General features: G+C 41.4%; 1 protein-coding gene across 4 annotated transcripts in view; it reads right to left on the minus strand.

Annotated features, from left to right (window-relative positions):
* Positions 1-14,952, minus strand: part of wnk1a (WNK lysine deficient protein kinase 1a) — a 34,681-nt gene extending 19,729 nt beyond the window's left edge. For 2 of the 4 annotated variants that reach the window (XM_080842980.1, XM_080842977.1), the window contains exons 1-2: positions 14,658-14,938; positions 12,567-13,642 (exon numbers count right to left, since the gene is read on the minus strand). In XM_080842980.1, the coding sequence (XP_080699106.1) occupies positions 12,567-13,307 (741 nt within the window). In that variant the 5' untranslated portion in view covers positions 13,308-13,642; positions 14,658-14,938. Of the gene's footprint in view, positions 1-12,566; positions 13,643-14,657 lie in introns of all 4 variants that reach the window. The other 2 variants (XM_080842979.1, XM_080842978.1) reach the window with 2 other exon arrangements.
* Positions 14,953-16,181: the final 1,229 nt, after the last annotated feature.

Consider the following 16,181-nt stretch of genomic DNA (forward strand, 5'->3'; position numbering starts at 1 on the left):
TACAAAGTACAAAGTGTTAATTAACAAAAATAGGCCTATACCACATTCACTATAGAATAACAATACTCAACAAAATCAGTGCAAAAGTGCACTAGCAGCAAACGATAACAAAAAATAGGCCTGTAGTTAATTCAATTTAAAATGACAATGCTCCACAAAATCAGTGCAATGAGTGCAAATGTGCACTAGTAGCAGCAAATGGTAATAAAAAATACCCCTGTAGGCCTACTTCATTCACTATAAAATAAAAATACTCATCAAAGTGCACTAGCAACAAAAAGTAAAAAAAAAAAAAAAAAAAAAAATTTTTTTTTTTAAAATCGATACTCTTGCGGACGTGTCGATGCATCGTATCGTCGGCTGTTGGATCGATGCATCGATGCAAAACGATTCTTTTTTACACCCCTAGTACACTTATTTTAAGGCAGTGTCTCAACTGGTGGGTCACAGAATCATTCTGAATGGGTCGCACAGTGTGTTCCTCCAGAATTTAAATTATTTATTGAAAATGAATGAACAGTAGCTTTTATTTTAAAATGGAAAAAGCTGAATGTTCACAGTTAAAATGCCTCAAACAGAGAGACAAGGAGAAAACTCTGCATTACCAGCAAAGAGCTTAATGTATGAGAGTCAGAGAGACACAGAGAAAGCCTACTGTATGAGAGTCAGAGAGACACAGAGAAAGCCTACTGTATGAGAGTCAGAGAGACACAGAGAAAGCCTACTGTATGAGAGTCAGAGAGACACAGAGAAAGCTCTGCGTGGCCAGCAGAGAGCATACTGTACTGTATGAGTCAGAGAGACACAGAGAAAGCTTTGCGTGGCGAGCAGAGAGCATACTGTACTGTATGAGAGTCAGAGAGACACAAAGAAAGCTTTGCGTGGCACAGTGGTCACAGAATCATTCTGAATGGGTCGCACAGTGTGTTCCTCCAGAATTTAAATTATTTATTGAAAATGAATGAACAGTAGCTTTTATTTTAAAATGGAAAAAGCTGAATGTTCACAGTTAAAATGCCTCAAACAGAGAGACAAGGAGAAAACTCTGCATTACCAGCAAAGAGCTTAATGTATGAGAGTCAGAGAGACACAGAGAAAGCCTACTGTATGAGAGTCAGAGAGACACAGAGAAAGCCTACTGTATGAGAGTCAGAGAGACACAGAGAAAGCCTACTGTATGAGAGTCAGAGAGACACAGAGAAAGCTCTGCGTGGCCAGCAGAGAGCATACTGTACTGTATGAGTCAGAGAGACACAGAGAAAGCTTTGCGTGGCGAGCAGAGAGCATACTGTACTGTATGAGAGTCAGAGAGAAAGCTCTGCGTGGCCAGCAGAGAGCATACTGTATGAGAGTCAGAGAGACACAAAGAAAGCTTTGCGTGGCGAGCAGAGAGCATACTGTACTGTATGAGAGTCAGAGAGAAAGCTCTGCGTGGCCAGCAGAGAGCATACTGTATGAGAGTCAGAGAGACACAGAGAAAGCTTTGCGTGGCCAGCAGAGAGCATACTGTATGAGAGTCAGAGAGCCACAGAAAAAGCTCTTCGTGGCGAGCAGAGAGCATACTGTACTGTATGAGATTTAGAGAGACACAGAGAAAGCTTTGCGTGGCGAGCAGAGAGCATACTGTACTGTATGAGTCAGAGACACAGAGAAAGCTCTGCGTGGCCAGCAGAGAGCATACTGTACTGTATGAGAGTCAGAGAGACACAGAGAAAGCTCTGCGTGGCCAGCAGAGAGCATACTGTACTGTATGAGAGTCAGAGAGACACAGAGAAAGCTCTGCGTGGCCAGCAGAGAGCATACTGTACTGTATGAGAGTCAGAGAGACACAGAGAAAGCTCTGCGTGGCCAGCAGAGAGCATACTGTACTGTATGAGTCAGAGAGACACAGAGAAAGCTTTGCGTGGCGAGCAGAGAGCATACTGTACTGTATGAGTCAGAGAGACACAGAGAAAGCTTTGCGTGGCGAGCAGAGAGCATACTGTACTGTATGAGAGTCAGAGAGACACAGAGAAAGCTTTGCGTGGCCAGCAGAGAGCATACTGTACTGTATGAGAGTCTAAAGTACGGCTGGATAACTGCTGTAACGTGAGCCGAGAGAGCCTTGTCTACAAGGGTTGCACTTGGTAGGCTTAGTGTTAGAAATCACAAATCTGTTAGAAAAGTAAAACATTTACTTAAGTTATTTAAGTTATATTGCTGGGTAAGGCATGTTCTTGTCATTTGCAGTTAGCATGTGGCTGATTAGCTATGTTATTTTTTGTGTAGGAAAGAAAACATGAATGCTTCTACACGGGCTAACTTTATGAATACGTTTTTTTTTCTTACCACACTGTCGAAGTATTTGAGGACTATTCGTTGTTGTTTTTTTATGGTTTAAATTCTATAAAATTGACACAACTAACCAGGAAATTGCCCCAAGGCTAGACCAGTTGAGAACCGCTGTTTTAGGCGACACGGATTAATAAAAAAAATAGTTGATCCAAGATGAAATTCAACTCTGGATAAGGATCTTACAGACCAAAATATGATTGTTCACACTTTCACTACTCAGATTTTGTCTTTCACAAAAGAGGAGACTGGGATACCAACATCAAACTGGTCACATGGGATACCAACATCAAACTGGAAAAAAAAATAGCAAATGGTCTGCTACCAGCATTTCCTAATCACTGTGACACATGGCTTAAATGGATGTAATAGCATTTCCTAAATACTGTAATACTTGCCCTAAGGGGGGACCCATCTTTATATTCAGCATCTGAGGTTCACTGCCTTTTGTCTAAAATAGAATTCAGTGGGTGGTCCACCCAGTAGGCTTCATTTCCATCAGGTGACCTTTAACCCTACCGAGTGTTCAGATATTTAAGCCATTTCCTGTGGTTCAGGGCTCCTGTTCATAGTCCTATAGTGTTCAATTCAATTGAATGCATGCTGAAATGAGCCTGACCTCAAAACTCCTCCACGATTCCAATATCCTCTGTGTGTGCGTGTGCATTAAAGTGTGTGTGCGTGTGTGTGTGTGTGTGCGTGTGCATAAACCGTGTTCCCTGAAGATAAAACCATAAACTAAAAATGCAAGCCTGCAAAGATTGTATAACAATCAGAAACCAAATTCTTAGTAGCTAAATCTAGATCACAAAACCATGCCCACACCATAACATGTGCCTGTAGCTCGCCTCGAACAGCAAGGTGCTAAAAACACTAAAGTTGTTGTTCAATACCTTGGAAGCAAACAAAGAATACAACAGTGTCCTTGGGTAAAACAGTTTATGAACAAACTAAATGTAAATGTGTAACAAGTGACTGGCTCAGTTAACCAGGCAGAGGGACTGGAGCACAGACACAGTCATGACAAATGTGTGTTTTATGACTGATTTATCTTTGTTCATTATTGTGTTCATTATTGGTGGTCTATTTATTGCCATTTTTCTTTTTTTGTTGTGACGTAAATCTTTCTTTCTACAAAACACACTATATAAATAGCATCACTTACTTTTACTTTACTTTCTATACCGAATAAACAGTAGCCTCAGCTCAATTCCATTTTGATCAGGCTCCTTATTCTTATACTCACTCAGGGAAAAACTATTTTCAGCCGTTAAAGGAAACTTGTATTTCAAATGTCATAGAACAGTTTGCTGGTATGTGCCGAATCGAATGGCAGTCTGGGATTCATGAGTTACTGAATGTCACAAATAAATGATGTGTTGATTTGAAAGTATGCAATTCCAGGGTGGGGTCGGGGGGAGGGGGGGGGGGGGGGAGACCACCCCTTGAGAGTGCAGGTGGCTTCCCATTGGACATATTGAGCAGACAAAGCCTCTGTGAACACAATACAAAGCACCCCTCCTTTGGTTCTGTAAAGGCTGAGGGGTCGTGTTAGTCTTCTCACAAACAATGGTCAGAGCTCTAGCCAAGAGGTCAGAGAGCAGTGGGTCTTCAGGAAGTGGGAGGCCAAATATAAATATGTATGAGCTTCATAGCATATGAATTAAACGGTGGTTTGACAAGACAAGGCAGCATGTGACTATGTTGCAGGTGGACTTACTATGACTAATACACTCAACCATGAGACTAACTATAAAAACAAGACTAAACTTTTATATATTCAACATGCTCCTCACATCATGCAATAAAACTGGTGACAATTCATAAGGAAAAAAAAAATTAGAGATAGGAATTTCTATTTTTATTTAATTTCAACTGTATCCATTTTCTGCATAGCCTGCACACAGCTATGGCTTGTTTGAATACCATGCCAACTAATCTGATTTTATCTGAAGTTATACCTGGCTGGTGGTTAGGCATCATCCACCTGGACAACTTGGCAGCTTGGTGTATGAGCTGCACTTCCCAGAGATAATTGCTTTGTTGATATGAATACTTATGTGGACAATTCTCATTCAGTCGAGTTGTTGTCCCTACTTGTTTAATCTCAAATGTGTTCACAGCCATCGGTCTGGTAAAGATCTAGATCTCATACAGAAAAGCTAATGGTCACACCTTTGAATGTATCTGACCATAACTGTATTACATTTTCTGAGCGCCTCCTGGAACATCTTTCTATTCCTCCTCCCGCAGTTTTGTTTCATAGTAACCTCAGAAGCCTCTCAAGCAATGAGATCCTCCTTGGTTGCGTCTAGTCTACAAACTACGGACACTTTTCTCTACACTAGGCTCTTGTCTGGATAATGTGTGTCCTCTATCCAAAAGACCTGCTAGTTTAATACTCCGTCACCCTAACCTCACTGATAATATTCATAAAGTACTAAAGGACATTGGAGCATTGTTGAAATCATTCTCCCCTTTCAATGAGGAAGAATCAACGCTGAAAGAATGAGAACAAATGGGAAGTCTCTATGCTTCTTCAAAAGACTGACCAACGACCTGTGCTCTGAACCTCATTCCAACCACCTTTCTCTACTCTCTCTTGCCTGCAGTTTTATCTGCCATTATGCATGTATTCAACGCTTCACTCAGTTTGAAAAACATTCCTACATCATCCAAGCAGGCTTCAGATTGATTCACTTAGCGCATCTGATGTGAAGAATTATAGACCGGTCTCCCTTCTTCCATTATTCGTTAAAGATTCTTGAAAAGTTGACTTCCTGTCTCAAAATAATTTGCTAGACCCTAAGCAGTCTGGTTTCTAAGAGTGGTCATTCTACTGAAACTGCTCTTTTAACTGTGACTGAAGCATAAAGAGTAGCAAAAGCTTCTGTTCGGTAATCAGTTCTGATTATTCTAGACTTCTGCCTTTGGCACAATCAAACCTTGACACCCTCCCCTCTATGCTCTCTGAACTGGGTATTTTGAGGACAGCACACAGCTGGTTTCAATCGTACCTAACTGGACATTCCTTCAATGTGGCTTGGCCGGGACACGTGTCAAAATCTTACTGCCTCTCCACAGGTGTGCACCTCAAAGATCAGTGCTTGTCTTGGACCCCACCTGTTTTCTATTTGTACCACTTCCTTAAGAGAGATCATCCGTTCACATGGGTTCTCCCATCACTGTTATGCAGATGATGCTCAACTTGACTCCACAATGGCAGCTACAATTTCTCCTTGCCTCAGTAATATTTCGTTTGGACACGGCATCGACACCTTCAGGTTGATCTTCTATAATTCTTCAATCTTTCGTTTTTCATGTATCCTTATGGTGCCACTTCTGAAATGAAGACCAATGGATTTGCTTTTCCAAAATCTAGGCTTTAAATCCCAGAAAATCCTTTAAATGGAAACTGAGTTACTAGTGACTCATGTGGTAGCATAAAGACTGTCATAGCAGCTGATTCGAGAGGGGAGAGACACAGAAGGCAAATATGAGGTGCACTATCTACCGAAAGGTCTATACTGTTTGGCACACATGCAGCTTTTTCAAATGTTGACTAAGTCCATATTTGCTCTGGTGAAAAAAGTGACAATTTAGTCACAATCAGTATCCCGGTCAATAATACTGTTTGTGTGCGGAAACAGCAAAGGCTCTTCAGATAGAAAAGAAGCAAGTCTTAAAGGGATAGTTCGGTTTTTAAGACATGAATATGTATGGCTTCCCCGTCACCAGTGTCATGCAATCATGCATCACTTACCCCCGACAGCATCCTGTGAGCAGAGTTCTCGTCCAGTTTTGGTCAAACCGAAAGTAGTCCGGCAGGTTTGCTAGACCCAGCAAAATAAAAAGTTTCTCTTCCCGAAACATTATGTGTTCAAAAGAGTGATATATTTGCATCCCAAAAACATTGTAGTGGAAAAAGTCACACCTCGTTATCACTTGGCCCTATTTTCAATACGCTCGATACTGCAGAGTCTACGGCAGATACTACTAGAGTCTACCGAGTTTTGATTCGCGAAAGTTGATTCGCGAAAGTTTGATTCACCAAAGTTGCCTGAGAGAAACGTCTATCACAGAAAAACGATGCTTTATGTCAATTTTATCAAATGTTGTCTCAGTTTTCATCGTTTTCCTGTGATGGACGTTTCTCTCAGGCAACTTTGGCAAATCAAACTTTCGCGAATCAACTTTCGCGAATCAAAACTCGGTAGACTCTAGTAGTATCTGCCGTAGACTCTGCAGTATCGAGCGTATTGAAAATAGGGCCAAGTGATAACGAGGTGTGACTTTTTCCACTACAATGTTTTTGGGATGCAAATATATCACTCTTTTGAACACATAATGTTTTGGGAAGAGAAACTTTTTATTTTGCTGGGTCTAGCAAACCTGCCGGACTACTTTCGGTTTGACCAAAACTGGACGAGAACTCTGCTCACAGGACGCTGTCGGGGGTAAGTGATTCATGATTGCATGACACTGGTGACGGGGAAGCTATTCAGATTCATGTCTTAAAAACCGAACTATCCCTTTAAAAGGATGAACTCCATTTTCCTGCTGGTGACCCACATATCGTTTGGAATGCATCAACAATGCAAGATCCAAAATACTATATATACAGAGGGAGAGAGGTGCTATTAAAATACTCTGCTGTGGAAGATGAGAAGAAAAAGGGCTCTCAAGGCTAGCTCACTGTATTTCTACACAGCTGACCAGGGACAAAGCTACAGCAAGACCTAAAGGGAGATAAAACCTCAAACTTTAACAAATGAATAAAAACAAAAAATATCATGGAGCAGGAAAAAATAAACAAACAAAATACGAGACTCTATCAAATAGACGACTGACCAACCATGACCCAGTTATTTGGCTGTTGGCTGGGCCCTGCGGAGGCTGCATGTGTGGCAAGGAGGCAGGCCTGCCTCGTCACATGCCATGCAGTGTCAGCCTGCAGCAGCAGCAGCAGCCACACAGGGGAGAGGGGAGGGGCAGAAAACAAGCCTCAGCAGGCTGCCCCACTCAACCACATACAGAAGATTACACATTCTTTAGTTAGGAATCTGACCTACTTTTGAGCTCTACACAACTATTCCGAAAGGTTTTTCCCCTTTTCACCCCTGCAAATATTTCCCTTTTCTCTTTGAACCTTGAACTGCTTGATGCATCTGCGTTCACGAGCAGGTCAGACCATCGGCTCATCAACTGGAAGTGGACTGGAGAGGCTACATGCCTTCAACTGGGACTGGACTGGTGAGGCTACATGTCTTCAACTGGGACTGGACTGAAGAGGCTACATGTCTTCAACTGGGACTGGACTGAAGAGGCTACATGCCATCTCGAGATGTAAATGAGGGAGAGCATTAAGATACTCTCCAGAAACTTCAACCTGAGAGACCAGAACATTTTTCCAGGATCTAAAAAAACAACAAGAAAAGCGTATCGCCTAGCCTAACTACAGCACAAATCTGACCAACCCAGGAAAATACAAGCAAAGAATAAAACAGAAAAGAAGCTTAGGAACATGAAATCTACTACAAAATTCAGGATCAGCTTTGGCCTAATATTGAAGAAAAAAATGGTCTGATAACAGCATTTCGCGCAGTCAGACAGTATGTTGCCCACTTGCATGTTGGTAGCGTCTGCTCTGATGTCTGAGGAGGCACCCCCAGTTTCCCTAGAGGATTCTGGCTGAGGCGGTCACGACAGCTAAATATATCTAAATAACAGTCTAACAGTCTATTCAAATCCATTACAGTTTTGGTCAAATTCAGCGAATAACTCAAGGTTGTCTAGCTTCAGTGTGTGCACACAGAAATAAAATGTAAATGGCAAACATAAGGCTATAGTGACTCGGACTAAACCACAAACAATTCCAGGCAACCAAGTTGCTTCAGAAGCACAATAGGGTGGGGTGTGATTTTGATTGGCTGCTTAAATATCAACAACCCTTTGCAGAATCATGGACTGCATCTTGAAGTCAGGGTGCATGGTTATTACCCTGTACAGCTGGGTCTGAAGCAATATGTTTTGGAGAAGGTGAATCATTTTATGTTTATGTTTACTAGTGCAGTGCCCGTAGGAATTATGCATTCTGTAGTGTTACCCTCCACAAATGCATTTCATTTCCGCCGGAAGTGGTTTGCGCAGCGTTTGCCAATGTAAACAGACCTCGATGATGCTAGCTTTGACAGCCCACTCTCAGACAGATCGTAATCTAATAATGTCCTTACAATGGGAGCACAGTTTAAATACTCTGACTGGAGATGGCGTTACTATCCCCCACCCGAATTCAGTGCAAAACTGGGAGGATAACATGACGACGTGGCCCAACATAACTTACAGCGAGATTTGCGCGTATTTCGTGGACTCCATAGCAACAGATGGGAAAGCAATGGACAATCTGAAAGCCTCCGAGGCTTATCAATATAAGCTACCATTTGTAGCGGTGTAGTACTCCACTCTTGCGTTGTGATTTTGATTGGCACCCAGCCGTTTATTCATACACTCTGACAGGTTTAATGAACACAGAGCAAAGGCTATCACACACAGTATCTTCGGAATGACAGCCTCTCCCAGCCAGGGTAAATGCTGACTGAGGTTTATAATATTGCAATAATGAGAAAACAAAGTACACACAGGGTAACATCTATGACGACGACGACTGTTCTATGATCATTCACGTCGCATGGGTCCGCCCCTCTTTCTCTGAATTACTACACTACCCATAGTGCCTCACTACCCATAGTGCCTACGGCAAACGTTCAAATACAAATATCTCGCAAACTATGAATTCAGAAATCTTCAAAATCAAGGATGCACAGGTTCATGACATGCGTAAGCTACATGCGAAATCTCATAACTAACGTAACTAACGTCAGGGAGATCCGCCCTAGACAGACTGACTGACACACAAAGATTTCTGGATTTATAGATAGACTAGTGTAGTGCCTGTAGGAATTATGCATTCTGTAGTGTTAGCTGACGTAGGTGTAGCTGTTGGGTAGTGTAATAGCAAGACATATTTGCACTCCACATAGGTACAGGTTACACTGAAGTATTATTGTGATGCATGTTTCCTTTTCATTAAGAAATGTTTTAATGTTGTATAGCCTTTTTGGAGATATACCAACAAATAAAGTTTGAGATTATGTAGTTGATGCAGTTGAATATAGATGTCAAAGTTGCTGTCTAAACTATAAACTAAATGTCATAAAGAAAGAAATTATTTAAAATTAAGTTATGGTTGAAATAGGATCACTTCTTTATTGTAAGGGTAAGTGTAGGGTAAGAATGGTCATGCAGTTGGACCCAAATGTAGGTTAATTTTATTGAATGTCTGTACTGTACGACTTTGATGATGCTAGCTTTGACAGCCCACTCTCAGACAGATCGTAATCTAATAATGTCCTTACAATGCAGTTTAAATACTGACTGGAGATGGCGTTACTATCCCCCACCCGAATTCAGTGCAGAACTGGGAGGATAACATGACGGCGTGGCCCAACATAAGGCGAACACACACAGTATCTTCGGAATGACAGCCTCTCCCAGCCAGGGTAAATGCAGACTGAGGTTTATAATATTGCAATAATGAGAAAACAAAGTATACACGAATTACAACAGATTCATTGTGACACTAATACATCGGAAAACCTCTCTCATTGCGTCAGTAGATGCATGAACGCATGGTCAGTTGTCTAGGCTAACCACACGACTGTTCTATGACTATGACATCATTCACGTCGCGCAGGTCTGCCCCTCTTTCTCTGAATTACTACACTACCCATAGTGCCTCACTACCCTTAGTGCCTACGGCAAACTATAACCCATAGTGCCTACAGCAATAAAAAATACAAATATCTCGCGAACTATGAATTCAGAAATCTTCAAAATCAAGGATGCACAGGTTCATGACATGCGTAAGCTACATGCGAAATCTCATAACTAACGTAACTACCGTCAGGGAGATACGCCCTAGACTGACAGACAGACACACAGAGATTTCTGGATTTATAGATAGATGTAGCGCTTACAATTGACCTATCGCTAAGCCCCGCCCCCTATTGTTACTGTTGCTAACTCGGACACGTTATCAGAGCTGACTAGAGTTTACAATGGCAGCTATCAGTGACAAAACTATATCCCAAGAGGCTCTCGACAACTTTTGGAGACAAAAGGACCTGATTTCGTCTAGAAGCCTTCAAAAGGGACTTAATTATGCAATGGAGGGATATGTACAATTTAAAACTCGATATGGTGGATAACAAGCTTAAATTTGAGGCGAGAATTTACAGAGCTCAATGCAAGAGGGAGAAGCCTCAACTCACGGTCATCGCGATTGCAGATAAATACATCCAATACCAGCATTGTTCATGCACCGCATGGGAAAGAATTCACCTTCAGTTAATTTAACTAATCTGGAAGGCACTGAGATGTAGAGCTACGTTTATTAACTAGCTAACCTGCCCCTGACAGGACAGTGTCCTAACCATATGGTCCTAACTGTCTACCTTGTTATTGTAACCTTGTTAATGACCGGCATGCGTGTGTTTCGTTCACGTTGTCATGTTAATCCATTATTAAACGTATACTTGTGCATATCGTTTATTTAATAGAATGGCTGATTTTTAACAAACAGCTAGTGAAATGTTAACGTTAGCTAGTTTGAACCAGAGATAACTTGCCTAAGCCTAGCATAACATCAGTGGTGAAAGTAAGCAGGTACTGTCAATGACAATAATGTGAATAACGATTATGCCTTTTATCATGTAGGCTTAGTTGATTGCTTTAGCAAAGCCACAGAGCTTAGGCTAATCCACCGGAGATATTTGGCCCCGTCTTGTTTTCGTTCAGGAAATGAGATACAATATATAATTAGGTTTCCAAAGAATAATTTTAAGAAGTAGAGAGGGAAGGAAAGAAAGGAAAATAGGCAGACTTAAATGCCTGTTTATTCTCCAGTAGTTATCTCAGTATTTTGCAGGAGCTATGAAACGATTTTCTGCACTGTTCCCTTTGCCCTCGTCACATAATGTGGTCTTTCAACATTCCAAGATGGTTCCTCAGTTTACTTTTAAACTGAATGAATTATATTGAACTAGGACTGGACCAGATTTTAATATAACTTTTTTTTCCAAAGAATAATTTTTAAGAAGTAGAGAGGGAAGGAAAGAAAGGAAAATAGGCAGACTTAAATGCCTGTTTATTCTCCAGTAGTTATCTCAGTATTTTGCAGGAGCTATGAAACGATTTTCTGCCCTGTTCCCTTTGCCCTCGTCACATAAATGTGGTCTTTCAACATTCCAAGATGGTTCCTCAGTTTACTTTTAAACTGAATGAATTATATTGAACTAGGAGTAGGACTGGACCAGATTTTAATATAACTTGTTTCTGTCTACATGAATTCAAGACAAAACATGATTCAAAAATAGCAATAGTAATAGTAGCGTTATCAAAACTATACGCTGTCCCCTAGTCACTATGGTCATATGTGCCATATCACCCAGATACAAATTCAAGTTTTAGAATTGCAAGCCAGTAATGGACCTACTGGTGCGGACTACAACGAATATGAGCTCATGTAACAGAATGAAACCACCACTATGTATGAACAGAAATAAAAATGGTTTCCGTGGTATTGATTTTGACTGTATTGATAGATCTTTACATACGCTACAAGATGTTACAATTACCATATTTCTAAAATGTCATAATGGTAATGGCAAAACAATAAAAAAGTATTCAAAATGTTTCATAGATTTCTTATGAACTCAGCTATTAACAGATTAATCAGCTATAGCTCAGTTTCATAAAATGCATAGAATGAGATTTGATTTGCAACAACACAGTTGGTTCAGGGAGAATGACAAATCAGGAGAGCATGCAAAACAAAACAGTGAAATGATGGGAGTGAGACTAGACGACCGAGGTACCGTTTTATAGCAATCGATGTTTGTCAACATTGGTAAAAGCCCATTGATTTTGTGTGTTTGGGATGTCTAATCTTTCTCCTAGTGTGACATTATTGAACACTGGTGATTAAATACACCAACATTACTCGAAAACAGGCAACCACCTAACATGTCTAATGAAGGACCGATTCAACAACATCCCAATGAAAATGTGACTGAACAAACAAGAACTACACACACAGGTGTAGGACATTAATTGAATAAAGGCCATTAGTAACCCAGCAACAAGAAGCTGAGGAGACACTCAAATCATGTTCTTACCTGTAACTCGCACCAGGCTACTTCCACAGTTGTCTCTGTGTCCAGGCCTTTGTAGACGGTCTTGAATGAGCCACGTCCAATTTCAATGTCAAACTTCAAGAAGCGACCATCATTAGATGTGCCCACAGCCTTGGTCTCCACCTCTTCTTCATCTTGCACTTTCTTCTCCAACTCTCTCTGTTCAGCTTCAATGCGAGTCTTCTCTGTCTCTTTCCCAGCTTCATCCTCCTCCTCCTCACGCTCATCTTCCCCTTGGCCTGCCAAGCTGCTCCCAGACTCAAGCTCAGAAGCCTCACTGGGAGGGTCCAGGGAGATGGCTGGTTCCCTCTCTCCATCGCAGCCCATCAGAGAGAGGGGCCTTGCTTCCAGTGCTACAACATCCCCCTTGGGTTCCCCGCCTGCCTCATGAACTTCCACCAACGGCTCCTCAGCCACCACTGTGCATTGACCAGCTGACACCGAGAGGGCTCCTGCAACGATGGAGTTGGCAGGAGGGAGGCCACGTTTGCAGTCAGGTGGTGAAGCAAGGACACAAGCTTTGCTGGGCAGCTCCAAGGCAGTGGTGTTGGAGTCACTGATGACGCTACGGCGGAAGAAGCGGTGCTCAGCCTTGAGAAGCTCACGCTCCACGTTGTGGCGCCGCCGCCGGACCTCGCCCAGCAGCGAGTCCGAGCCAGAGCCACTAGCATTCTTTGATGGGGGGGATAGGAACTTAACCATCTTACTGAGGTTGTCGGACATCTCTGCACCCACATGGGGGAGCAGATGTGTCAAAAGTTATATTCCATCCATAAAGGTCTAGCCCCACAGAAAAATATTGCACACAAAAAAGAGGAAAAAGAGTCTTAGTTTAAAATCAGGTGTCTGCCTTGAGCTTTTCCAACAGATTTCAGCAGTCCTGTTAATCAAATAAAGTCAATACTTTGGGAGTACACTTTGCTGGAGATAGGTAATGTTCCTCTGAAGATGGAACGATTCAGGATACTTTGATTACCACAATGAAGATGTGACACATCCATCATGTAGGGCATTGGCAATTTTCCTTATCCAACATCTGGCTTCAATATCTGGCTTTCCTATTCCAAAAAATGGGGGGAAATGTTAACAAGAACAACAACACTTTTACAGACAATTCAAATACTGTTCAGCATAAGTTCCCTGGCATCGATGGCTATTACAAAGTATACAGTACATAACCCATAACGTTAAAGCTTAGATATTAAATGGGCGACTTAAAAGGGCTCCTAAAGAGCTGGACAGAATGCATACAGCACAAAGTTCACTTAATAAAACGCTAAACGCAACCCAGGAAGCAGTTGGCTGCAGCTAACAAATCGCCTAACGTTAGGTAAATATTAACGTGCCTGCTATCGAAAAAACTACGTGTCCCCAAACAAATTAACGTTAATTAATTAATTTACGTTAACGCTGTTAATCGGCTTCAAATTTGCGAGTTTAGCTAGCAAAATAAGCGTTAACGTCGTTTTCGAACTAACGATTAAACCCCACTGAAGGGCGCTTTAGCAACTAAAGGTTCAACAAATCCATATTTTGCAACATTACCTTCAACTTGGCAACCGATAATCCTTGCATGTATTTGTAGTCTGATGAAATGACGGTACATTAATGTTGCTTGATAGATACTAGACGTGTGTGTTTTCACTAGATACATTGTAGCTGTCAAGCTAAACGATACGTTTTTTATGAGATCTTATGTTATGACCCATGTACATTGAAAAAGAAACGTCAAATCCATGTCTCGGGGTTAACAATGTAGCTAACCAGCAGCTAAGCAACACAGCCAGAGCTACTGTGGCGATTGCAATTCGGCTAAAGCTAGCTAGAGCTACTTGGTTAGCTTGGGCCTCGCAGGCTCTGTCACTCGTTAACTATCAGTCGGCTAGTGTTAGCCAGCGAACGTTTCAGGAATCACACAATAATATAGCACAAAAAAGAAAGATACCCCAAACATTTCAATGAAATTTAATACAAAAACAGTTAACTGACTAAATACCGTTTTAAATATTTCAAGACATTAACGTTCCTTAAAGCGCTGGCTAACGTGGTGTTAGCCTGCTAATGTTATCTTACCGTATGTGGCTTCAAGTCTTCATGCTGACATGAATTAACAGCATGAGTTCAAACGTAGTTAATATTCCTGGTTAAATCCCAATAGCGAAGGAACCGTTTGTAAAAAAAGAAGAAGCAAAACGTTTAAACTAACGCAACGCCAAATTAACTAGGTCAGTGGATAATACCATAGCCGGCTAAATTGAGAATGAAGTTGTTCGAATGTCAACTGTTTAAACAATATGCACCTCCTTCCGCTCATCATGGCAGCTCGCGAGGCGAGTCATCGGTCCTTTGTTATGTTTTTCACATTGACCTCAATCCTTTTTTCTTCTTGCTGGTTGAAGTTCTTCTTTGTCTTTAAAATCGCGTTTGGAAAAGTAATGATGTAGTACCATTACTGCCACATACTGGGCTGGAGTTTAAAATCAGAGGAGTCAGAGCAGTTATTTTTCTATGGAAGCCTACTTCACGAATACTTAGATTTACATCAGCACACAGCTGGGTACTAAATTCAGGGATCTATATGTATGTATATATATATGGTAAAAAGTGCATCAAGCAGTTTCAGGGACTTTCGGATCCCAGAATTGTCTAGAAGGGGCGGTCGCCTAAAGATGCAACTCCCGGGAGTTCCTGCAGTGGAAGGGGTAGCCTACTTCTATGCGGCCCTGAAAATGATGGAAATATATGCTTTAAATAATCATTGATGCTGGTATATTCATTTATAAAGTAACTGTTAATTACAACTGACATGACGCTATTTCGAGTATTAGCAATTATATATTGCAATTCAAACAACTGGATCTTAAGTTATCTAGACAATCTGTGTTGGTGCTGCCACTGGATACATGTATCATTGTTATCACATGTAACAAAGAATAAAGAAAGACTGAAAGGGCCTATTCAGCGGGCCGTTCCTGTAAACCGTTGTGCCACCCTGTAAATGGCCAAAGTTCCTGCAGTGAAAAAGCACAAAAAAGTGTCACAGTTGTACCTGGTCTACCCTATTTTTATTTTGGTGCCCCTTGGTGCACTTGGTGCCCAATGCAAAGTGCGTGCTCTGTCTGTAGCAATGGCCCTGGAATTAACAGTCTTGCTTTCGCTGAAGCAATCATAATTGTTGTTTTATTCCTTTTTTTGGTGCCTTAACTTAACCCACATAGTGGCCCAGGAATTAGTTGTTGTGTTTTCATTAGCTAAGAATGATCCCTTCGTATCTATATAGGGAGCGCGTCCTTTTCCAAGGAGTCCGCCACAGTAAAGGGAAGGGTATTAAGCTGGTTGCAATTCAGCCACCTCACCACTAGATGCCACAAACAAATTACACATTAGACCTTTAAGTTTTATTAGTACTAGTGCAGTGCCCGTAGGAATTATGCATTCTGTAGTGTTAGCAGACGTAGGTGTAACTGTTGGGTAGTGTAATAGCAAGACATATTTGCACTCCACATAGGTACAGGCTACACTGAAGTATTATTGTGATGCATGTTTCCTTTTCATTAAGAAATGTTTTAATGTTGTATAGCCTTTTTGGATATATAC

The sequence above is a fragment of the Sprattus sprattus genome (genome assembly GCF_963457725.1).
Source record: "Sprattus sprattus genome assembly, chromosome: 7".
Taxonomy (NCBI): Eukaryota; Metazoa; Chordata; class Actinopteri; order Clupeiformes; family Clupeidae; genus Sprattus; species Sprattus sprattus.